Raw genomic sequence first — 26,554 nt, 5'->3', positions numbered from 1 at the left:
CCTGGGCTTTGCAGCCCCAGTTATGTCTAACACCAGCTCTAGCAGGATATATATTTCAAATCTGATATATTCTAATCACAAAATAGAAATAAAATTATTTTTTTCTACCTTTTGTCGTCTCTGGTTTCTGCTTTCATCTTTTTTTCACTCTTTTCCCTCCAGTGTCTGCCTTCTCTGTCTCTTCAATCCAGCATCTGCCCCTTCCATCCACTGTCTGTCCTCTTCCCCTTCCATATGGTATCTGTCTTCTTTCTATGCCCCTCTCCCCTTTCCATCCAGCCTGTGCCCCCTCTCTCCTTTTTACATGATTCATTCCAGCTTCACTACTCTCTTCATTTTTATCTCTCCTACACTAGATCTAGCATCGTTGTCCCTCTCTGCTGACCCCTTCTCATCATCAATTTCTCTATTTTCTCATGCTTTTCTCTCCCCTTCCCCTCCTCTAATCTCCCTGCCAGCTGTTTCCTTCCTTTTTTCCTTCTCCATTCCCTCCTGTCCAGCAGTAACTCTCTTCCCTTCCTCCCCTCCCAGCAGCATCTCTCCTTCATCTTCCCTTCAGGTCCAATAGCAGCTGTCCCTTTTCCCCTTTCCCAGCAGCTTCCCAGCCTCCAACAATGGCTTTCTCCCCTCCCAGCAGCTCTCCTTACTTGCCAGCGCAGCGATTCAGGAAGGCAGCCTCAGGTCCTTTGTTGGGTTGCGCCGCCTCTGAGGAAAGAGGAAGTTGCATCATCAGAGGCGGCCGCGAGTCAGCAAAAGCCCCAAGGCTGCCTTCCTGAATCCCTGCTCTGGTAAAAAGGGGGGCTGCTGAGAGGGGAGAAAGTCACTGTCGGAGGCTCCCCATGATATCTCTGGCCCAGCTGAAAATAACTCGTCTATCTTGCCGGCCCTGCGCGGACCGGCAGAAATTTCCTGCGGACCGGCACCGGTCTGCAGACCGGTGGTTGAAGAACAGTGCTGTAGAGGATTCACCTCCTACAAACTCAATATGAACTAATTTACAGGGATCTGAACACCAAAAAAAAAAAATCGCAAATAACCGAATCCGCGGATGCTGAAACCACGGATTCGGAGGGAGAAGTGTGAATGCAAAGAAGACAGGTAGGAGAGAGATGCACAGAAGAAAGAGTGAACTTTAAGGCTACCATCAACTAACAGCTTAGCTTTAGTAAACATTGTCCTTCAATGTTTTAAATTATTAAAAACATTCCTAGTTGTATTCTGTGTGTTACACTATAATTTTATGCTGACGTTTTGCAAGTGTGATTTTTGTAACCTGCTTAAATCCAAGGACAATGAAAACTATATTATTTTTTATAAATCTGAATTTAGCAAACTGGAGAGTTGTTGTTTTTTTTTTTTTTTTCCACCACCCTCTACTAAATTAACTATAACAGACTGGGACAGGCAGGGAAATAACTTGTGTAACTCACTGTTACCTCTTCTTGCACTCTGATATAGAAAGCAAGAGAACACCTTTTAAACCCAGACCCGAGATGAACTCTGGACTGGCTCTTTATACAATCAAAGAATGTCCCTAACAATGATTAAGCAGGGGCCGCGACAGATATTGCAAACATCATTTGGCAGGCAGCAGGAAATGCGTCTCCTCTCGCATAATGGGAAAAAATTTCAATGCCCATTAGAAGCAGCTTCTTGAGAACGGAACTGAAGTCTTTTGGCTCCGTCAATACAAGAGAAAGGAATAACTTAACAAATGAACGTGCTGCTAAGTTCGTTTCGATTCTCGGAATCTCTTGCTTCTGGAAAAGGGAAACCGAGGCATTACAAGAGAAGATAAGTGCTATAAAAGCTGCTTTTGCACATTGGCTCTGTGGTTACATTATCAATGTCAAGAAAAGAAGGATCCCATTGTCTCAATCTGGTTCTGAAACGGAACTGGAGAGACGATAACTGCAGACAAAATGATGACCACAGTAAGAAAGACTGTTGGCACAATTAATGGCTTAATGAGTAGAAATTTTACAAATGCTTTTTTTGTACATTAAAGGACCCAACATGGGCTGTATTTCGACAGTATTGTCTTCCTCAGGGGTCCCATGTGTTCTGAAAAGAGGCTCATGGATTATGGCTCAACCCTAATAAGCAAATCCTGCAGTGATTCCGCGTGAGTGCAAAGCTCATTCTTGCGAGTTTAAGCGATCCGGAACATCACTTTCCACACTCTTTTGTTGTGGAGTCACCGAGGTCAATTTTTTGTTTTACTTTACTGACCTAACCTAGGCTTAATCCATCATCATCCGAGATTCTGGTCCATCCATTTTGCAGTGCGATAGCCAAAATCCGATTAGCCCTGCCAGAAATCAGTAACTAGCTTATCGAATCAGAGAAGCTCAGTATATAGCACGGAGAACCTGAGCTACGAAGAACGACTTAGAAAACTGGGACTGTTCTCCCTCGAGAAGAGGAGACTGAGAGGGGATTTGATTGAGACTTTTAAAATAATAAAAGGAATCGACAAGATAGAGCAGGACAAAAAGTTATTTACGATGTCAAATGTGACTAGGACAAGAGGTCATGGACTGAAGCTGAGAGGGGACAAGCCCAGGACAAATGCCAGAAAGTTCTGCTTTACACAGCGAGTGGTGGACACCTGGAACGCTCTCCTGGTGGAGATTGCTGCGGAAACCACCGTTCTAGGATTTAAGGGCAAGTTAGATGCACATCTCCTCAAAAGGCGCATAGAGGGATACGGGTGGCTAAGTTTTCACCAGGTTATACCTGGCTGGGCCTCCGCGTGAGCGAATCACCGGACTTGATGGACCCAGGGTCTGTTCCGGAGATGGCAGTTCTTATGTTATGTGCGTAGCATCGAGAGAAACACTGAAGTTCCAGAGATTACCATCAGAGGATCATCATTGTTGGCAGAACCTCTCCAGCATGTCTGCAAGGGTAGAGCAACAGAAAATCTTAAGTAAGTGAAACTGGGAACAGACGGCAAACAAATATTGTACCAGCCTTGCCCACCCTATTGTTGGATTGCTTTCAGGAAACCGTGCAGACTAAGAGCCTTTGCGGAACTGAGGAAGTCTGTTGCATTTCAGTTCATAGATAACCCTGGAGCTTACTAAACAAATTCAGCTGGAGTTCGATCACCTCGATCTGGAGTGGAGTACGTTTGCCTGCCACAAAGATCCAAACTGGTTTTTTTCATCATGTAATTCAGGGGGGGCAGAGCGGTCACTTAGTAATGAAGTACGAGTCAGCTCCAACTGGTATTTCGTAACTTCAGTTTTGGTTTTATTGAACTATAAAAATAATTAGTTGTAGCAGCAGTTAGTTACAAAATATAGGGCTTCTTTTACTAAGGTACGCTAGCGTTTTTAGCGCATGCAGGAAATTACTGCACTCTACGCGGCTAGAACGCCAGCTCAATGCCGGCGTTAAGGCCTAGTGTGCGCTATTCCGTGCGTTAAAGCCCTAACGCAGCAGCAGAACGTACCCGGAATGCCTTGCTCAGCAAATTTATGCCACGATTATACCATTTTTGGAACTTTGGCACTCCTTTTTACTACAAATCTCTGATTCCCAGAATATTTAATTGCTCCTCATTTTACTAACATTTCAAAGCAAAAATAATAAAACTTGTATTTTGATAATATACTCTTTTCAGTTGTAAAGTGCTGAGAAAATGGCTACTAACATAGCTCATATGCATGTGCTCTCTTTTCAATCGTCGCAGTAGTTCACCGTATCCCTTGTAAGGTCACAACTCATTTCAAAAAGCATAAGAGAATTAAGTGCACTTATCTGTTTCAGCTTTTGCTCTCTCACTTTTCTTTAGTGCTTAAGAGTCGTCTCTGTGATGTCTTCCTAGGAAATTTCCATAACCACCACCAAATATTCACCACTGTGTCACCATACAAAACCCGATTGGGATCTCCTTTTTACTGCCAATAGGACCACCTGTTAATCAGTTTCTCTATCTCCGCCTGCTGGTAGATGTGGGCTATCCCATTGGTCTCTGGATTCATCTGCTGCTATTGCTAAGGAAGGTAACATACCGAGGGCCTCAAAATAGTACCTGGTGGGCCGCAAGTTTGAGACCACTGCACTAGAGGGAACTGGACCACATGGACAGTCTTTCAGAATCAATCCAGACTGCAACCATCTGATGAACACAGAACACTTGCACCAGTTACTGAATCTTCTCTAGAGCAACGCTGAAGTTGCAACAAATACACAAAAAGCAGGAAATCTGAGCAACAAATGACAAGAGTGCTTGTGTACTGTAATTATATCAATGACTCCACTGTCTATAAATATATGCATCATAATATGGCAAACATGTAATTTTTGAGAGCAGGAAGTTTCCAGAAGCTATAGGCAGCCTACAGCGCTTCTAAGATTTTACATTTTGTTGTACAGTGTAGGTGTAGCCTTTGTGACATCCTTTCCAGTGAACTATAACAGTCATAAGTAAACAGGAAGAGGAGACTGTAAAAATGAGCTGTTCACTATTGCATAGCGAGCATGAATGAGGGGGATCCCTAGGTTCACAATATGCTACTCTAGAAGCAGCTGTTTTCATTGACAGAGAGCAGATACAGAGACTGGGGGTGGAGGTGGCTTTGGAACTGTGGTCTCAAACGCAAACCCTTTGCAGGGCCACATTTTGGATTTGTAGGTACTTGGAGGGCCTCAGAAAAAATGAGGCCAAACTCTTTATAGTTTATTAATCTTTCCTTTTGGCTAAGTCTTAATAATAATACTGTAATTTATAGCGAAAGAGACATATCAGGAAACTGTTTTATTTTACTTTTGTAATTATGATAAACATACCGAGGGCCTCAAAATAGTACCTGGCGGTCGGGTCTCAAGTTTGAGGCCACTGCTTTAGAACTAATGAAAACTAGAGAGGAAAGGAAACTGCTAGTGGGGGGGGGGGGGGGGTTTATTACCATATGTCAAATTGTCTAGAGTTTAATCAATTCCAGTCACTGATTTCCAGGACCTGAGTCATAATAGTCCAGATGTTGCTTTGCAACAGGATGGTAAAGTCACACAATAACCAATGTGAATTCAGCAATAATATCCCCAAAACTACCGGTAATAGTCAAAACGCCAGTTCAACAAAAATCCCAGCTCAGTTACTATTACAAATTTAAGACAATGCCTTGTAACCTAGTAGAGATGCAAACTTCTGAAACGCGAGTAGTTTAAGAAAATGTCCCTAGCTTCTTCCAAAAAAACATAACCTAGCATCAATCGGCAATGTATTCGGCACTGCAGAGGTCACTACAAAAACAAACCAAAAAAAAACCCACCCCACACTACGTAGCACAAATCTTCTGCGTCCTTACAATTTGATGTTCATTAACACTGGTTCAGCTGGCATCATCGTAGCTGAACTGCCACCCTAGTGGGGCAGGCCAGGAGCAGCCTGTTCAACGCTGGTCTCCGCTACTGCTGCTGTAGGAGACATGGAAATATTTCAGGAATCAGTGAATCCAATTTTTTTAAGAAAAGAAATCAATTCACTGAAGTGAAATCGATTCAAATCAGTGAATCGGACAGCACTACTGCTGCTGCATATGTCTAACACCGCTACAGAAATAAGTAGTACCGTGTTTCTCTGAAAATAAGATAGTGTGTTATATTAATTTGGGGTCCAAAAAAACACACTAGGGCTTATTTTCGGGGCTGTCTTATTTTTTTCATGTACAATAATCTCTCCCTTCCTTTCCACCCCATTTATTCCTCTTTCCTGTCTCCCCCACCTCCATGTGTAACATTTTTCCTCCCCTCTCACCCATCCCCTTGTGCAGCATCTTTCTATCCCTCCCTCCCATCTCCCTGCGCAGAACCCCATTGACCCTCCCACCGTGAGACTGACATAGACCTCTGCTCTAAAGGCCTCCTAAAACAGCAGTGGTGGGGTTGCTGAACTGATGAGTCCTATTTTTTTCCAGCAAATCAGGCAGCACTAGTGTCAAGGATGGAGTCAGTAACATTTGGAGGGGGGGGGGGGGCCTTTGGTGGTTGATCTTAACTAGGACTTATTTTTGGGGTAGGGCTTATATTAGGAGCATCTTTAAAAATTATGCTAGGGCTAATTTTCAGGATAGGTCTTCCTTAGGTCCAGATTAACTAGTGCTGTTAAGAAAAGGGGGTGGCAGGTGGTTTAGGGGCTTACTAGTTTGAGGGACTCCCAGTATTGGGTATCCCAAGTCAGGGGTTCCAAGCCAGAGAGCCTCAAGATAAAATGGAAATAAATTTCATTTCAGTGTTAAACTACTACTAGTTTACTGGTATTTTTTTTTTTAACTCTTATATTATAAAACTGTAAATCTTTGCTTCACTTTTCTTATTATATTGAAGAAAAATTTAAATAAGGTGATTTTTAATGCCGTTTTTATTTCCATACACTAATGGATTTTATTTTTTATTTTTTTACAAGTTATTACACTGGCCTAGCCAACATGAAGCAGTTCCATGGCACAGTGTAACTGATTACTTCAGTAAAATTAAGAAGTCAGGCCCCTGTATATCCTCCACTCAGAAAAGAATAGGCACATCCAAAGTCAGGGCTGATCTACTGCAAATATGAATCTGAATTTTAGAGTATAAGTAGCTTACAACACCCCACCCCTTCCGGTAAGGCTAAAAGCTCAGACGCTCATAGAATTCCAATGAATTGTTGTGGCCGGCGATAAAAAAGCCTAACGCGGCTTCATAAAAGGAAATCTGAAATTTGTATTACAGAAGATGCCAGAAGAGGAGCAGAAAAACGTTGTTCCTTAGGTTACCTCCTCGATTCTCAACCTTTCTTCTGTTGTGACACACCTGACAATTTCCTTGTGGGTGACACAGTAAATACTACACTTTGTGGCATTTTGCAGTTAAAAATGATGTAAGGGAAAAACACACTAAAGTAACTTTATTAGTTTCAATTTCAAGAGAATTTGTAAAAAAAAAAAAAAAAATAATAATAATAATTTTTTCACAGAGGTTGAGATTTTCATTTACCTCATCAATGAAAAATCTGGAACTCGTCTTTTTTAATATGCAGTTGAACAGTTGCCAAATTCACACGAAACTCGTAAACATCAAGAAATGTTTACCAGGTCTGGACTCTACCCAGCAGAGAGCTAGGATATCTCACCTAGAGAATGACATGGTGACAAAATTCATCACCGTTCCCGTCCCCGCGGATAACCGCGGGAAACCATCTTCATGCCATTCTTCAAGGAGAGAGGGAAGAATCAGAGTATGAATGGCCCCAACCACTGACCCGCAAGCTTTGCTCTGAAGAATGCTGGTGTAGAAGGACCGAGGTTGAAACAGACACTACAGAATGACAGTCTCTGGTATCCAGAGCAGATATTGTGATGTCATAATGCCTCATTCCACCAGTGCCTAATAGCCAATCACATCAGTGATGTCACAATGGCTTCATTATCCTTGGCTCCCATAAGAATCAGAGTATGAATGGCCCCAACCACTGACCCGCAAGCTTTGCTTTGAAGAATGCTGGTGTAGAAGGACCGAGGCTGAAACAGACACTACAGAATGACATGGGATTATTTCCTGTGGTTATCCGCGGGGACGGGAACGGTGATGAATTTTGTCACCGTGCACCTTCTATAGTAGTTTAAACAAAACTTTGGGCAGTGGATTACCTTTGGGGTTGGAAGGAGCCCTGCACTGAAGCGTTCTACTGTATTTGCTGATGCTATGTTAGTCATGAAATTGTTCAGGCCATGATCCTATTGACCCATCCATTTCCCATTGTTTATGCCAAAATTCATACATTCAAATTCTGGTGTCATCTCACACACAAAGGGCCGCAGATAAGCTACTCGGTGATCCTGTTAGTTAAATAATTTGTCTGACACAGCAGCACTTTCAGGACAAAAAGAGCCAGAATAATACCTCTGAAGATACAGACGACTAAAACATTTCCTATTAGAAAAGCCAAGCGAAGAACACAAACAAGATACAAATCAACAAGATACAAATCAACCCTCACCAATTATCAATTTAACGTCTACCCCTTTTATGAAGCCACATTAGGCTTTTTAAATTAAAAAAAAAAAAAAAAAAAATTGCTGGCCGCAGCGGTACTAGCTCTGACCTATGAGCGTCGGAGCTAATACCACCAGGGCTGACAATAAAAAAGCCAAACACATCCTCATAAAGGGGGGAGGGGGCTAAGGGACTTCTTCAATAGAGAGTTACAAATGGAAACTCTGAAATACCATAATCTGCAAGCAGTACGTGGAAAAAAATGGAAATTCAAATCCATGCCCCCCCCCCGAGCTGTATGCAAAATACAAAGATGTAAGAAATGCATATTCCCAAAGCTAATGTTTCGCCAATCACTTTAAAACTGAAAATATTGTTTTAACCATTACATGGGCATTTTTTTCCCTAGTCATGGCAGTCTTGGTTATCTTTCCATTCTCTTTTGTTGGGTCTCCTAAATCCGTTTCCAAAAAGTCTTTCCATTTTCCATTCCTCCTGTCATTTCCGACGGATCTTTTGCATTAATTTTGTTTCTCCAAGTCTCATTTCTATCCATTCACAGCTAGATTTTGCATCTCCTCCCCCTCGTTTTCAATCTCCCTTCTTCACCTCCTACCTACCTAACTTACCTATTTCCATCGTCAACCGTTCCTCCCCCCTAGGTAACCAATTCTCTCTGCCGTCTCACTTCCCCCCCCTCTCCTGTCTTCTAATCAGTCCCTAGAACTTCAGCCCTTTTCAAGCACCCCCTTTCCCATCCTCTGCCTCAAGTACCCCATTCCATTTAACACATGCTAACACAAACTCCTACTACCGTGTTTTCCCGAAAATAAGCCCTAGCATGATTTTCAGGGTAGGTCTTAATATAAGCCCTACCCCCAAAAATAAGCCCTAGTCGCCGGCAGCAGCGCTCCCCCCCCCGACCTTTCCATCTCTCCCTCCCTCCGAACCCCGACCTGAAACTTTCAAACTCGTATCAACAATTTCAACGTGCTTTAAAGACGCATCTTTTTATGGAATCTTTCGGAAGTTAAGACACTGGATGTTTATTCATTTGTATTGCTAATCTCTGTGAACCGCATAGAACTTAATGGTATTTGCGGTATACAAGTGAGTTTTTATGTTATGTTATGAAATACCTGGAAACAAATGGAAGCGTCGACAGCACAGGCTGAATCGCGGCCTGCCTCTCTCACACCTGGCCGTTCCGTGCCGCGTTGCCGATGACATCAGTGATGCGGCAGAGGAACGCCTGGACGTGAGAAGGGCAGGCTGAAATTCAGCCTGTGCTGTTGATGTTGCAGTTTGTTTCCAGATATTTCGGATCACGGTCGGGGTTTGGACGGGAAGGAGAAATGAAAGGGTCAGCAGGGTCGGGGGGTACGCAGCGGCATGAGAGGGGTAGAAGCTGCAAGGGTTCTGCACAAGGGGATGGGTGGGAGGGGAAGAAAGATGCTGCACATGTGGGGGAGAGAAAAGAAATAGGAAGAATTGGGGTGGAGGAGAGGAAGGGAGAAATGATCATTGGACATGAAAAAAAATAAGACATCCCCGAAAATAAGACCTAGTGCCTTTTTGGGGCCCAAAATTAATATAAGACAGCGTCTGATTTTGGGGGAAACACAGTAGTTGTTTACCATCACTGCCACACAGTCCCCAAGTGCCCACTCCCATCATCGATAAGTTCCATTCAATTACCAATTGCCCATAATCTATGAAGCCCCACCTAATTTCCAAGCTCCCAAAGCCACATTTTTCTGTCCTCCTCTTAAAACTCTCTGAATCCAGTTATCAAAGCTGGCTAGTTATCTCCTCTTCCTCTACAGCCAGAAATGGATAAGGGAAAATTAGGTTTCTTACCTGATAACTTTCTTTCCATTAGGCATGCCAGGCCAGGCCAGAACAGAACGAACGAGTTATGTCCATCTACCAGCTAATGCAGACATTAAAAAAATAGTACCAAGAGCTTCACCCTTCAAGGGTATTGTGCAAAAGCAGAAACCAACTAAAAAGATTTCAAATACCATATATACTCGAACATAAGTCGATCCGAATGCAAGTCGAGACTCCCATTTTCCCCCTAAAAAGGAGGAAAAATGGTTGACTCAAATATAAGTCGGGCGGCATAATATTCAAGTGCCCAGTCCTGTCAGGCTCTGCACCCAGCCCCCTTCCCTCCCTCCCCTGTCAGGTTCTGTACTCAGCACCCTTCCCTCTCTCCCTCCCCTGTCAGGTTCTGCACCCTGTTGTCGTCCCCCTCCCTTCCTTGTCCTCGTACCTCCTCTGCCGATCCCTGATGCAGAGGTGCAGCGGGCAAGAGTGAGCTTTCTGCACTCCTGCTAACCCTGGAGGTGGTGGCTGCCTTGAGATTGGTTTTCTTCAGCCGCTGAGCAGCACCGAGCAGGAACACGCTTTGGCACTCCTGCTCGGTGCTGAGTGGCTTCTTGATTGGCTTCCATGAATTCTCACGAGAACTCACAGGAGCCAGTCAGGAAGCCACTCGGTGCTGAGCAGCAGTGCCAAAGCGTGTTCCTGCTCGGTGCCGCTCAGCGGCTGAAAAAATCTGATTTCACTTGCTCAGAGTCACAAGGAGCTGTAGTGGGATTTGAACTTACAACCTCAGGGTGCTGAGGCAGCTCCTCTAACCGCTAAGCCACTCCTCCACTCAAATTAAATGTTAAGTGCTTCCACTTCCATTCCAGATGCACTCTCTGCCACGTACACTAAGATTTGAGAGACAATATGTGCCAACTTGTCTTTGTAAGATGGCACATACCCATGGCACCCTGTTAAAGAATACCCAAAGGCAATTTGACAATAGGCTGAGCATCTCAAACCTCGTGCTTAACAAAATCATCCGCTACAGCATGTAGGTGAGGCAGGCGCAGACCTTGGCCAACTCCCTCCACCCGCTTGTTGAAACTGAAAGAAGAAATCACCAACTCCTACCGCAGCTGGGCACAAAATGAACGTTCCAGCAGGTAAAATACATTATTTTGAACTTGGCTTAACAACTATTTGCTTAACAGTTTCAGTTAAGTTATCTACCTAGATTTTTTGTACCTAGATTTTTTTTTTTTTTTTTTTGGGGGGGGGGGCAGAGTGGCAGCTTGCTCCCACTGCGTCAAACAGCTCTGTGCTGGAAGTCAAGCCTTTACAGAAAATCAAACTATCCTAGCACTGAAAAATGTGAACTTCCTGTTTTCCTCCCCCCCCCCCAAAAAAAAAAAAAAAGAGTAATGCTTCTCTCCTATTACATTTTCTGCACCATGTCAGTTTGGATATATTTGGACCAGTATCCAGGATAAAACATCCATTCTTTTTATTTTAATGTAATCATGTATCAGTCACGGGGGTGTTGTCAGGTAACGGTACAGTATAAGCTTTCTCCTCCAAACAGTGCGGCTTACACACCCACACAACCACCAACAGCAGACGAGGGGAGGATGTCAGCCTGCATCCACTGACAAACAGGAAGAAATCAATGCCGTAATTCACCAACACAAGCTCACCACAGGAAACGGAATAAATATTTTACACCACACTACCTTGGACTTTCAAGATAAAACAGGTTTTTTTAAACACTGTAGGTATGTCTCACTTGCTCTGCTTTTATGGAACAGTTTTGCAGAGAAACTGCGAAGGAGAAACCCATTTACTTACATCCCCTTTCTAGTCAGGTCACTGGTCTTGGACGTATCAATGAATCTCACAAATCATCAATACTCTTAATAACAGTTGGTAGACCTAATCACACTCAATTCCTAACACAGGTACAGCTGTAGTTTCAAGTTTATTTATGGCTTGATATATCGACCATCACATCACATGTATCTGGACGGTTTAGAATATTAAAAATTAGAAAAATTGAATAAAATTAAAGATTTAGTTGAAATAAAATAAGAGGAGGGAGCCAGGCAGCCTTGAACATGCGCAAATGTTCAAGGCCCAGCAGAGATCACCAGCAGGCTCTTTTGGCACTGGCACGTCCTGCGAGTTGGTGCTGCGTGCCCGATCGCGGTAAGGGTTTGGACGGGCGATGCCGGTTCTCAGGGTGGGGCTCGCATATTGAGTCAACACTCGGTTTGCGAGGCAAGATTTGCAAGCGTTTTGCTCGTCTTGAAAAACACCCCCAAATCGCAAACTGAAATTTGATGAATGCAGTGGGCAAAACTGAAGAGAGCTAGTGTAAGGGCAACAAACCATTCTGTACGGAAATCAAGTAAAACGTTAAGAAGAAAAGGTGGCCCCTTTCAAAGAACTAGCAAATTAAATGAACAAAGAAGGTGGAGATCCAAAATGGCTGCTTGAAAGAAGCCACGCGCTGCACTTTCCTGTTTGAAATGAAGAAGTGGAAGAAGAAATCTAGAGATTGTGGAAGTAACTATTTCAGTTTTAGCAGCCGTAGCTTCTTCTGCTGGCATAGAAAGAGTATTCTCTTCCTTTGGACTCATTTATCCCAAACTAAGAAATCTTTTGGGTCCCGAAAAGGCAGGAAAAGCTCATTTTTCCTTTCCAGATTATGAACAAACAAAATGATGAAGATGAGTGAGCTACAGAAGACAGAATTTTAAGTTTTTCATGTGTAGACCTGGCTGAAAATCTAAGTTTTGGGTTTGTTTGTTTTTTTTAAGATAGTGTATTATGTTTAACCACATCAGTTAACATGTTTAAGCAAATACAAGAATACCTACGCTATAATATTATTGTTTTGGTTAACTAAAACTATTTAATTTGTTATTAAAATAATGACTATTTTTCTCTTTTCAGTAAAAAGTACAGCAGAAAAAAAGTTGTCCAAATATGAATGCTTAACCTATTAAACTGGAAATAGAAATACATAAAGAATTATGAAATTGTGAGGTGAACTAATAGTATAACTAAAAAAGTAATTTTTTGATATAACTGTAAAATTAATCTGAAAAGTTGTTGTTGTTTTTTTTTTTTAAAGTAAAAGAAACCTTTTATCTAGTTGTAAATATTATACCAGCAAGAAAAGGATTATTTCATATAAAATCTTTCTGACTAGTGATTTAAATCAAATCTACCTTGCTTTTTGAGCGAGAGCCGCGAGAACTGGCGGCAGCGTATCAAAAAGTGGTGCAGGGCCGGCTCGGGACCATGAAAAGCTCGCTCCTGCATGCCGGCCAGGGTGCACCGCTGGCTACTAGCTTTGAAATCGGCAGGAGGGGTTCAGCGCGGGATACACCGCTGGACCACCAGGGAAAAGGTAAACGAGGAAGCAAGGGTGGTAACTGGGACAGGAAGCGAGAAGGATCCCTCTTGTCTCAGCCTACCACTAGGTGGTTTCAGTTAAGGAGAAGGGCTAATCTGCTGGCTGGGATGGAGGGAAGAGGGGAGTACAGGACAATCATGCCATTGTGACATCACTGATGAGGTTGGCTCTTTTTGGTGGGACAGGGTAAAGAGCCTGGCATGGAAGAGGGCTTGGTTTAGAGCCTGGTAGGGAATGCATAACCTGGCAGGGGAGGACGTGAGGGAGGAGACACTGGGTGCATGGCACTTGAATATTAAGCCCCTGTCTTATATTTGAGTCAACCATTTTTCCTCCTTTTTGGGGGGGAAAATGGGGATCTCGACTTATTTTCGAATCAATTTATATTCAAGTATATACAGTAAGCTGCTAGCCGGTCAGGTTATCACAATTTGTTTTTTTAAACTTAGAAACTGTTAAACAGAATTTATTAATACAATAACCAGAGTTCATCATTTACTACTGTACTAACATTGTAACGATCAAAACAAATTCAAATAGCTATTACAGAATTCAAAACCGGTGCACAAAAATATTATTTATAGTATCCTGTACATTAGGGTTTTTTGATATCACAATTCTTGATGGGAATCTGTACTGTAAGAGTTAAAGAGGAGGCTAAGGGGGGTATATGATAGAGACCTTCAAAATACTTAGGGGCATAGAGAGGGTGGACAGGGACAGGTTCTTCAGACTAAAAGGGACGACAGGTACGAGGGGGCACTCAGAGAAACTGAAGGGAGATAGGTTCAAATCAAATGCAAGGAAGTTTTTCTTCACCCAAAGGGTCGTGGACAAATGGAATGCGCTCCCGGAGGAAGTGATCCGGCAGAGTACAGTACAGGGATTCAAACAGGGATTGGACAGATTCCTGAGGGAAAAGGGAATCGTGGGATACTGAGGGAGGTGCTGGGGTGTTGCATAAGTATAGACAGCTCACCAGGTCGTGCAGGTGCAAGGCCGGAGGGTTAGGACATTGATGGGAAGATAGGACTTCGATGAGAAACCTAGGGGGCAAGGGGGCCCCTTCTGGTGATTAAGGCAGGTCATGACCTGTTGGGCCACCGCAGGGGCGGACTGCTGGGCGGGATAGACCTCTGGTCTGACCCGGCAGAGGCACTGCTTATGTTCTTAACATTCTAGTTCCTACCTGAAAATGCTTAATTTTATTCAAAATCAGATAAAATTGAGTTACTTGCATGCAAGGGCCAGACGCCAGACACCACAGGAGTTCCCACATCTGTACTGGATACCCCACAGCTAGCCAGGGTTTCGGGATCTAGATGCACTGAAAACATATGCGATGTTCCCCTCCCGAATATTGCAGATATTCTGAAAACCCAACTGACTGTGGGGCTTCTAGGCCAAGAAAGATCTGAAACAAGGAAGAGTAAGTAGACAGAATTCTGAAATCCAGGAGACAGGCTGTGCAGCTGAATACAGCAGAAATATGCAGAAGTGACTGGTGTGAGCTGAGAGCCAGAGAGCCTGCTTCTGCATGTGCTGGTCAGCAACAGGAGAGACAGTGAGCAGCATGTGAAGAGTTTCAGCTGAGCTTGCCCGTCTACAGAGACCCCTCTCAACCACGGAGATGAGAGAAAGCAGCTGTTTTGCACTGGGACATGTGTTCAGCAATTCCTCCTGGGCTCTCTTCCCTCGAGCTGGAATGCCTGGCGGCAGGGGCCCAAAGCAGGGGAGCTGCTGGCCTGTATCTCGAACACAGCATCCGTGGGAAGAAAATCGAGGAGGAAAGAGGGAATACTTAAGGGATCCATGTGTGGGGAGTGAGGGGATCCTTGGTATGGAGCAGGTGGTCTTGGTGGAAAGGGGGAGAGAGTGGCAGAGTAGTTAAAGCTACAGCCTCAGCACCCTGAGGTTGTGGGCTCAAACCCATGCTGCTCCTTGTGATCCTGGGCAAGTCACTTAATCCCCCCATTGCCCCAGTTACATTAGATCAATTGCGAGTCTGCCAGGACAGGGGGGGAGGGGGGAAAATGCTTCAGTACCTGAATAAATCCATGTAAATTGTTCTGAGCTTCCCTGGAAGAACGGTATAGAAAATTGAATAAATAGTGTGAAAGATTTCAGCCTCTGATAACCAGAGCTGGTATTGTGACATCATAATGCCTCAGTCCACCAATGCCTAAGAGCCAACCTCATCGGTGATATCACAATGGCTTCATTGCCTTTACTTGGCTCACTTTTACTATAATTTGATTTCTACAGTGGTTTAGTGGCTAAAGCTCCAGCCTCATCACCCTGAGGTTGTAGGTCCAAACCCAGGCTGCTCCTTGTGACTAGATAGATTGTGAGCCTGCCGGGACAGACAGGGAAAATGCTTGAGTACCTAAATAAATTCATGAGAGCTCCCCTGGGAGAAAATTGAATAAATACAAGGAAGATTTAATGAGGAAGGTAGAGACTGAGGATGCCTGGGGATGAGAAAAGGTGGGCTCTGATGGGAAAAAGGGGAACAGGGAAAAATATTCCTAACGGAAAAGGGGAGAAGGGAGTACAGATGGGTATGTGAGGGTGTGAAGGGGTGCAAGGTGGTGTACCTAATTGGAAGAGGACAGAGGGTTCTCTACCCCCTGTGAGGAGTGAGGGGAATAAGAAATTCCCAATATGGAACATCAGGGATGTTCCGATTTGTATTCCCTAAAAAAAATAAGATCATGCATAGAGCACGGGGGAGGGGGGGGGGAGAAGGGTGGGTATATTCAAGTACGCTGCCATCTATCCCCCCCCTCCTGCCCGGTCCCCAATGCCTTGCAGGCCTCCACCGGGCCTGCCATAAGACCTGGTGGTCCAGCAGTGAACCGGGGCAGGAGCCATCTTCCTATGCTCCTTCCCCATGCAGAGCCGCTATCTGAACGGCTGTGGTGTTCTATGTACTCCCATGGTTCTCTTGGCATATTAGCTAGATCAGCGTGAGTATATGGGTATCACATAGCTAGATTTACTGAGAGAACAATGCCCAGATTAAAAAGTGGCAATGGGGGAGGGGTGAGAGTGGGGTTACTTAAACGACAAAATTGTTTTGATGTTCTCTTTCATATACCACGCTTTCCCTGTCCCCTGGGATCTCACAATCTGTTTCTACTCAAGACAGTTTGGGGGTGGGTGGTGGGGGGAAGCCAACAACCTGAAAATGACAGCAAATTAAGTCAGTGATATAGGCTGCAATGTTCTTTAATTCTAAAGTTCTGTTCCAAGTTTCCGAATCTGTTTTTTCCCCTCCAATCTTGCTGCTCTTGTGCGAGCTTAATTCATATCATTTAAACTCCCTGCTCACAGATTGGGGCAGTGTGTGCGCTGTTTAATAAAGATTATATTGCCCCTTTCATCACACCTAGTCTATAAATACAGCAAAACATTTCAGGGAGTAAAATGCATTCCTTGTATTTCACGTGCTTTGACTTTGACTATAGTGGTGAATCTTGGCTCACACTCAGCGCGTCATTCATAGCTTGGAAATGATCCATTTCCTTTATACAGAATCTTTCTGTATTCTGTTCACCAAGCTAGCATTACAGTTCGTTGTCGGCAAGATCAACTTGATTGCTCTGCTGTCCCCAAGTTGTGCCTGAATCACAGCAAACAGGTTGGCCCTTCATCGAATGCAACCGATGCAAAAAAACACTGCTATGAAGCTCATTACAGGATCTACACATACCCCTTAGACTTCATCCCTTTGTTAAAAATCAACACTGACTCCCCATTACTGGTAGCATTCAAAGATAGAGAACATAAATCTTTATTTATATCATGAAAGCCTTTCGGTTTGAGGTGGTTTACAGGAAAAATGACTAAGGAAAATCAGCGACCTACAGCGATGGAGAACGGACTGAAAATTGTATAGATTGCATAGAGGGAGGTTAAGCAGGGTTTTATAAGGAGAGAGATAAATAGGTAGGAATGTTCATCGTTTTAGAGCAACAATGTGGAATAAAGAGTCAGTGGGTTGGGAGTCTTTTCATGGAAAATTTAAGGCAGATCATCCTGCTTGGGGAAGAGGAGTGTTTTAGGAGCTTTCTGAAGTGCATGTAGAGGTTGATGTTCTGACCAGATGGCTCTATTCAGGATCTTTGGAGGCTGCTTAGTAGGGTAGGAGTCGGTGGATGAATCTCTTACGAGTGCTTCCTTTAATTAAAGGGAAGGCAAAGAATGATTGAGGTTGAGTAGATCATCCAGGTCCGGCGAATGTGAACTAATTGGTGAGGTAGTTACGCAGTAGACCGTATAGAGCAGGGGTGTCCAACTTGCAGCCCCGTGAAGTATTTTGTGCGGCCCCGGTCAAGGGCGATGCAATGTTTTCCTCTGCTGCCCCCGGGTGTTTACCGTCTTGCCGGCTCCCTCCTCTGTCTTGCTGCAGCATTTGTACGGCCCCAGAAACATTTTATTTTGGCCAATGCGGCCCAGGGAAGCCAAAAGGTTGGATACCACTGGTATAGAGCTTTGCAGAAGAGACATCCGAATTTGAAAAGTACTCGGATCTCAATTTTCAACCAATGAAGTTTTAGGTAGAAAGGTGTGATGTGACTGAATTTTTTTCAAGTTGAATATGAGCCTCACTGGGGTGTTTTGGATGACGCCTAGTTTCCGGAAGTGTTTCCATAGTCCTACTAGGCAGATGATGTTGCAGTAATCTAGGATGCTTAGGACGAGTGTTTGAAAGGCGCTTGGTCGAAGTATTTTCTGAAGGATCTGAGTTTCCAGAGTATGTTAACCTTTGAATGCGACACGGTTGACTTGGGCAGACATGGACAGCTGTCTTGTCTAGATGCACGCACCAGATTCTGATTATGGAGGAGATAGAGAACTTGGTTCCCCTTAGGATTATGGAGTTTATTGAAGAATTGCTGGATGTGAAGAATTTTTGTTCTCAGTGTTTAGTTTTAATTTGAAGTGGTTAAGCTCTGGAATGCATTGCTAGAGGATGTGGTAAGAGCAGATAGCGTAGCTGGTTTTAAGAAAGGTTTGGACAAGTTCCTGGAGGAAAAGTCCATAGACTGTTATTGAGAAAGACATGAGGGAAACCACTGGTTGCCCTGTATCAGTAGCATGGAATATTGCTACACCTTGGGGTTTTGGCCAGGACTAGTGGCCTGGATTGGCCACCAAGAGAATGGGCTACTGGGCTTGATGGACCATTGGTCTGACCCAGTAAGGCTGTTCCTATTTGTCATCCAATTTTCTATTGGAGACAGAACGGTATCTATTCTGTGTATTTCTGTGGGTGTCAGGCATGTGACAGGGAAGATCTCAATCCTGCCTCTGGCTCTTTCTCCCCCCCTCAAAAGATCTTCGACTGACTTTGTTTTTTCTCACCTCCCTCCTTGTATAGTCCGATTTCTAAATGTGTTGTCACTCAGGTTGCTTTTGTTGTTTTAGGCACACTCCCTCCATTTGTGTCTTATCTGGTTTCTTGTGTTGTTTACATTTTAACATTTGTGTTTGTCCCATTTTGGAAGCCTATTTTTGTAAATTGACCTGACAGTTTAACGGCAGTATACCCATGTTTTAAGTTTTAAAAAGTCAGGTGGCAAAAGCAGTATTCACAGCTCTAGGAAGAGTCCTCAAGGTCATCACCTGGGGAGTCAGATTTAGAGCCCTTGATATGGAGTTCTAGAAAGCTCTAGTGCTTCAGTACCATTGATGGATTAAGCGAACCGGGAAGTGGGATGGGATTAAATAGAGAATCAATTCCTAGGTAGCTGCAAATGAATGCTTATAGTGCTGGATCTCAACAGTGGTTCTAAATGGAAATGAGAGGAAAAAAAAATAAAAAAGGAGAAAATACTGGACACTGAATTCCACTTTCTACATCTGTTCCACCCCATGGAATTTTGTGCCAAAAATTGAAAGTATGCTATTCAATTTTGGAATTTCACCATTTTGGATGTTAGTAATCAAAGTTCCTAAAGATAGAGGACTTTTTTCCAACACATGTTTTTAACTCATAGTTCAAAAGAAGTATAACTCATATTTACTGCAAGTTGGCTTCCAATTTTGCTATTGCTGCATCAGAGAAAAATGCAACCTTTCACTGTTCACAACACAATCATCTGCTTCCTTTTTTTTTTTTTAAACTCATAGCTTTACCAATAAGAACATAAGAATTGCCGCTGCTGGGACAGACCAGTGGTCCATCATGCCCGGCAGTCCGCTCACGCAGCAGCCCTTAGGTCAAAGACCAGAGCCCTAACTGAGACTAGCCTTACCTGTGTACGTTCTGGTTCAGCAGGAACTTGTCTAACTGTCTTGAATCCCTGGAGGGCGTTTTCCCCTATAACAGCCTCCGGAAGAGCTTTCCAGTTTTCCACCATTCTCTGGGTGAAGAAGAACTTCCTTACGTTTGTATGGAATCCATCCTCTTTTAACTTTAGAGCGTGCCCTCTCGTTCTCCCTTTCTTGGATGAATGTTTTGATGATGTCCCCTCTGTCTCCTCTTTTCTAGGGAGAAGAGGCCCAGTTTCTCCAATCTCTCACTGTACTGCAACTCCTCCAGCCCCATAACCATTTTAGTCACTCTTCTCTGGACCCTTTCAAGTAGTACTGTGCTGGATGTAGTATTCCAGGTGGAGGTGTACCATGGCCTGGTACAGCGGAATGATAACCTTATCCGATCTGTTTGTGATCCCCTTCTTAATCATTCCTAGAATTCTGATCACCCTTTTTGCTGCCACCGCGCATTGCGCGGACGGCTTCATTGACTTACCGACTAGTACTCCCAAGTCTCTTTCCTGGGGGGTCTCTCTGAGTACCGTCCCAACATCCTGTATTCATGTATAAGATTTTTGTTACCGACATACATCACTTTACACTTATCCACGTTAAACCGCATTTGCCATGTCGCAGCCCATTTCTCGAGCGTGTTTATGTCACGTTGCAGGTCTTCGCAATCCTTCTGTGTCTTCACTACTCTGAATAACTTGGTATCGTCTGCAAATTTAATCACCTCGCTCGTCGTACCAATTTCCAGGGCGCTTATAAATATGTTGAAGAGCACGGGTCCAAGCACCGCACCCTGCAGCACTCCACTCATGACGCTTTTCCAGTCTGAGTATTGTCCATCTACCCCTACTCTCTGTTTCCTATCCGCCAATCAGATAGATAGTAAAAAGGCGCTATGAGATTTCCGAGGTCCTTTTATCCTAATTTAGTAAGGCAGGTTATTTGGCAAATTTAGTGATCTGTTTTTATGTGCAAAATTAACCAATGCATGCTGAACAAAGAGAAAAAGACAACCCTCTCCCCCAAAAGACCAAATAACTCAGAGGATATAAAAACCTCAGCTTCAAATCTTGAAAGTAGGACTACATAAGAACATAGAAGTTGCTGTATCGAGTCAGACTAACAGTATCCTGCTTCCAACAGTGGCTAGTCAATCTCATGGATAAGCAGTTATGGACTTTTCCTCCAAGAATTTGTCCACTATTTTTTTAAACCCAGCTACATTAACTGCTTTTACCATTTGCTCTAGCAATAAATTCCAGAGATTAAATTATAAGCCAACTGAAAATGGATTTTTTCCTATTTGTTTTAAATGTTATTATGAAACTGCATGGCGTACCCCCTATCCTTTGCACTTTTTGAAAGAAACAATCGGACTCATTTTGCCATTTCTACTCCATTCAGGATTTTATTGACTCAATCATATCTTGTGAAAATTCTGATACACTTATTAAGGTGTGATAAAGCATCACTCTGTGCTGTGACATGCAGCCCATAGGTTTTCAGGCTAGCCCTAATGAATATGCACGAGAGAGATTTGCATATAATGGAAGTGACAGGCATGCAAATCTGCTCCATGCATATTCATTAGGGCTAGTCTGAAAACCCGACTGGCCTGGTGGTCCTCCAGGACAGGGTTGGGGGGGCCACCGGTTTAGCGTACACGCCTTAGTACAATGACCCCTTAGTGAACAGAAATACTCTTTTTATGTACCACTTGCAAAGTTGAAGTCCAGAAGAGGAAGAAAATGGTAAAATAATCGGGCATAATTTTCTTTTATACACTCCCCCACCATATTCATGGAAGGTTATGGGCGTAGCTCCCTCGCGAACAACAATTCACAAAAAAAAAATTAGGGCTGACTCTGAATCACCCCCACCTCCCAGACCTCTCCATAACTTACTTTTAAAGCCTGGTGGTCTTAGGAGTTTATACATAGACGGTTTTTTGGAAATTGTTTGCGCACAGGCTAAAGTGTTTTGTTTTTTTTTGCGGTTTCAATTGATACCTTATTGACTTGGGACCCCTGATGAAGGCATGTTTACCGAAACACAGACCATGTCGGGTCCCTTGGTTTGTTTTAAGGCTGTAACATTAACTGCACTCAATTATTTGATATAATAAATTTCGCCTGCATCATTGTACGTCTGTCTGCAGTCTTTTCTATGTTTCGTATTATTTACTGCAGACCTTGCTGGTTTTCCCTTTTGTTGTTTGGTCTGAGCGGTAAAGCAGGACAGGAGCGTTTTCCTATACTGCAGTCTCACGAGAACTTATGGCAGCCATTTTTGATCACAGCTCTGCAGGCTAAGTAGCTGAATTTACTCCTCCCAGTTCCCCGAGGCAGGTTTAAGTGCACTGGTAAAGGGTGGACTTTAGCAAGAGCCACAATTCTATACAAGCAAATAAACTAAGTTCCATTTCCTTTTGCATATATAGATCAGCTGTAGCTCAGCAGTTCCTTCTCACATTCAAGTATCACTACTCTAAAGTTTGGCATTAAATAAGATTTGCTTAAAGAATAGAGAGCCCAACGTTCTGGGGCTGCAGTGCAGAAAGGGATTAACTGTTGATATCCTCAGGGAGTCAATACAAGCACGCTATCAAAATATTTGTTTAAAACCCCCAAGTCTTCATCCTATAGAATTTCCCCCGTTACTAATCTTCAGAAAAGTCAAGGTATCATTTCAAGTCAAGCACCGACAAATAAAAAGTTCTTGCAAAACTAAACAAGATCCAGATGGTGTGGCTGCTTTCAAGATGAAGAAAACCAGTCAGATTTTTCCAAACCATGGAGATACTTTCTGCAAGGACTTCAAAAGGAGCAAACGCAATTCTACACAATTTTTTAAATGTTAACGCCACTATTCTCCAGGGGGGAAGAGAGTTTATTAGACTATGAAACAAGGTTGTTTGCTCGATATTTATCCTGTTCAAACATGTCTGGGGAGAGAAGATTACAAAGCATGCCCATTCCATCCCCAATTTTTTTTTTTTTTTTTTAATCTACATACATTAAAATCAGTTCCAACAGCATACCACCACCTCCATCCCTTTTACAAACAGGTGGGTCTTCAAATTTTTCCTAAGCCATCCCCCCAACCCAGGTCCCAATCTGTAATGCATCATTCGTAGCAGTTTATTCCACAACACAGGGACACCAAGAAAACATGGCAGCCTGCGCAGCAATCCTTAGCCCTGGGATAACCAGTACTGTACATTCTTTCACTGATCCTACTGTCCTTCCTACAGAGCACAAGCTTGAACCGAGGATACAGAATGGGGATGAACCCAGGAGTAATATCAGGAAGTACATTTTCACAGAAAGTGTAGTGGATCCCTGGAATGCCCTCCCCACAATGAGGAAGTAGAGATAAAGACAGTAATGTGAGATAAATACAAAGGGGGTTCTATATGGAAAGAGAATGGAAGATATTTAGATGGGAAATAAAGCCAGTGCTGGGCAGACTGTAATAGATTCTGTCAAGAATGGGTGGGAACACTGACCGGACTTTAAATTTCAAAGAACTACGCTGGCTGGATGTTTGAATTACCAAGTATGCATATGCAACCTTTAGGGTTAAACGAGACTAGCGACTGGATGACACTTGCCGAATGAGTTTTTTTCTGGGGTTGTTTTGATGAAGAGGAGTTGTCTAAGTAAGCTTAAGACATTGCATTTTCAATCAGCTTTATTTTCTTGAAATCCCGAGGTTGGCTGTGATTGGGTATCCTGTGGATGACGTCAGTGGGGGTATATCATGCAGGAAGGAAACGCCGGGGCTATTTTTATTTACTGGCTGGGTGCTTCATTAACGATTGAGTGGAAGGAATGTAGTTGGTAAGGTTTCCTTTTTTTTATTTTTTTTTTTTGGGGGGGGGGGTTTACAGATATTTTTATTGAGTTTATTATTACCTTAGAGCAGGGGTGTCTAAGCTCCTCCTCGACGGCCGCAATCCAGTCGGGTTTTCAGGATTTCTCCAATGAATATGCATGAGACCTATTAGCATACAATGAAAGCAGTGCATGCAAATAGATCTCATGCATATTCATTGGGGAAATCCTGAAAACCCAACTGGATTGCGGCCCTCCAGGAGGGACTTTGACACCCCTGCCTTAGAATGAGGATTTTCTATTGTCTGATGTTACAGTTATGGCACTTTCCCCGTCCTGAAGCGAAACGCATTGGTGGGGTTCAGTGTAACAGCGACATTTGACAAGCTAAGTAGCTTAGACTTTAATGGGAACTAAACGGCTTGAAATAAATTAAAATGAACTAAACAGAAATATTGATTGATTAAGCAATTATGACATATGAAGAGAAATTTCAAGATAATTTATTAAATTGCCAAGTAGTAAAAAAGAAAAAATATAGATTAAGAAAGTAAATGCACGATTGGGTGAACCAGTGAAGAGTGCTGCCATACTGTACTGTATTTGACAGGGTGACGTTCTGAGATTCCCCACGTGTGTTTTACAAAACATTTTGGATGGAAGTAGCAGGATATAATTTGATGAATTGAAGATCCAATTATGGCTAGACACACCTGAATGGGTTCATGGAGAAAATCGCGCGAGACAAGGGCGCGCTGACAACTGAGCGCAAGGTTGACAGCGCGCCGAAGAAAAGCACTATTTTAAAGGGTTCCGACGGGGGTGTTGGTGGGGACCCCCCCCTATTTTACTTAACAGACATCGCGCTGGCATTGTGGGGGGTTAGGTTACAACCCCCCACAACGCCAGCGCAATGTCTGTTAAGTAAAGTGGGGGGGTTCTCCACCAACACCCCCCGTCAGAACCCTTTAAAATAGTGCTTTTCTTCGGCGCGCTGTCAACCTTGCGCTCAGTTGTCAGCGCGATTTTGTCCATGAACCCATTCAGGTGTGTCTAGCCATAATGAAAGCAGTGCATGCAAATAGATCTCATGCATATTCATTGGGGACATCCTGAAAATCCGACTGGATCGCGGCCCTCCAGGAGGGACTTTGACACCCCTGGTCTACAGAGACAGACACACTCATATTGATGATAATTCTTGCTAATCGATGCCCTTAACTAAACCAATAGTTCTCCCCAGGCAGTTCAATATTCATTGTGGATATTCTGAAAACTTTATTGGCTGGGGAGCCCTCAGGACAAGTTGAGGAAACACTTAACTACACTCTCAAGTCCAAATCAGAAGAGTTTCTATATTTTAAAACATCAAGAAAATAGGAATACTGTATTTCTTTAGGGGAAATAGGATCCAGGTTTTACCAACTCTTTCCATCTTTAAGAAGTCACCAGATCCTCCCAATGGAAAGGATAAGATCTAGCTCACTTTTCTTCTCTGTGATGAGAACTGAGGAAGCCAGTTTCCACATTAATAACCACCAGGGATTGATGCTTAGATAAACTGTTGGCAAAAAGGAAATACTGTAATAATAATTAAAAAAAAAAAGATCCCACTCAGGTCCAGCAAGAAAAGGCAGCTGAATCCCACAGACCCAAATTATTTCCATTGAGAGAATCTTGCAAATCTCTGGCAGCTTTAAGGTGGAATGCGCAGAATTTGAGACATCCGTCTTTTACCCTGACCCCTCTCTTTGGCAAGGGTTAGCAGTTGCAAGACCAAGATCTTAGGCCTTTATTTGACATTTGCCAACATATTTGGGGACGAGAATGTATATATTAGAACTAGTCCATGCAAAATATTATATATTTTCATTACTGATCTGCATCCTGTTTTGTTAAATATGTACCAACTTAAAATTTCAAACACAAACATTCTGTCTCAAGCAATTGGGGAGGGGGAAATCAATCAGAGAGACAATCTTCTGCCATTACTTGGATAACAAAAACGAATTTCATTAGGAACTTTTAAAAAACAAACCCTCAAAAGTTCAGCTTACAAAAGGCACAGAAAGAGGGCAAAAGGCTTCTAGGTGGGGTGTGGTCCCTGCAAAATACCAAAACGGAGGGGGCGCTGGAGAAAAAAAAAAAGCCTGGGAAAGCTTCAAACACTGCAATTTGCAAAGTCTTCGGCCATTTCTCTCTAAAACGGAGACATCATCATATTTAAAGAAGTTTACATCCCAAGCTCGACGGCTGAAAATTCACTTAAATCTCCCCTACCCCAGCTTTCAGAAGCTGTAAACTTTTTGATTCCCCTCCGAATATATAAAGTTTCGGAACTAAAAAAGAAAAAGCGTGGTCTCGAAATCAGAGCCTGCGCTGAAAATCGCACGCAAAGTCCGCGCGCGCGCTTTCAAAACGCGCAAGTATCCGGACAGCCCTCGCCAACCGAGCCCCGATCCAGAAGACGAGAGGTCCCAGAGCTCGGGAGCGGGGCCAACGATTCTGCTTACAGGTGGTTGCCTAACTTCAAAGGAAATCGCCCCTTCCTCTATGGACCCCCCCCCCCCCCCCCAACAAGGCACCCAAGATCCCTCTCCTTTCCTGCGCAACCATTTTCTTTTTGCAGGCAGCCTTCCTTCCCGACTTGCCTTTAAAAATCAGGATTTTCTTTCCATCGACGGCGCTTTAGTTCAGAAAAAAAAACCCAATAGGGATGGGGGGGGGGGGGGGAAGGGGGAGAAGAGAGAGAAATCGCCATGTCTGTCTCTCTCCCACCAGCCCAACGCTTCTCCTTCTTCCCTCCTCCAACAACAACTCCCCACTCCGCCAGGAACAGCCACACTCACCCAGAAGATGAAGTTAAAGACGAAGAGCATGTATTTGATACATTTGGTGCAACCTTCCACTCCCATGATTGGAACTTCCAAGAGCAAAGGCGAGAGCAAAATCTTCTCTGTGCAGCGCTTGGAGACGACCCGCTTCACCCCAGCTCCCCCTCTCCTCCTTCTTCCCCCCCGCCCACACAAGCTCTTAAAGGAGACGCTGCCTTCCTCAGTCTCCCCCCCACCCCAGAGAGCTACTAAAATTAGAAGTGCAAACACACTGCAGTCACAGGAGAGGAACCGATTTGAATATGCAGTTACCCCGCTTCAGAATGCAGATTTGGGGGGGGGGGTGGGGGGTGCCCTGCTTTTGCACTCGCTTCCCGAAGCAGTAT

General features: G+C 43.6%; 1 protein-coding gene across 1 annotated transcript in view; it reads right to left on the bottom strand.

Annotated features, from left to right (window-relative positions):
• The window catches only part of CD81 (CD81 molecule), a 71,845-nt gene extending 45,497 nt beyond the window's left edge, over positions 1-26,348 (bottom strand). Inside the window, exon 1 of the mRNA XM_033928473.1 lies at positions 26,184-26,348. Within this exon, the coding sequence (XP_033784364.1) occupies positions 26,184-26,249 (66 nt within the window). The 5' untranslated portion in view covers positions 26,250-26,348. The remainder of the gene's footprint in view (positions 1-26,183) is intronic.
• Positions 26,349-26,554: the final 206 nt, after the last annotated feature.

Source organism: Geotrypetes seraphini, chromosome 19 (assembly GCF_902459505.1).
Source record: "Geotrypetes seraphini chromosome 19, aGeoSer1.1, whole genome shotgun sequence".
In the NCBI taxonomy this organism is placed as follows: Eukaryota; Metazoa; Chordata; class Amphibia; order Gymnophiona; family Dermophiidae; genus Geotrypetes; species Geotrypetes seraphini.
Note: the sequence above shows the minus strand (reverse complement) of the source record. Positions and strands in the feature narration are given on the sequence as shown.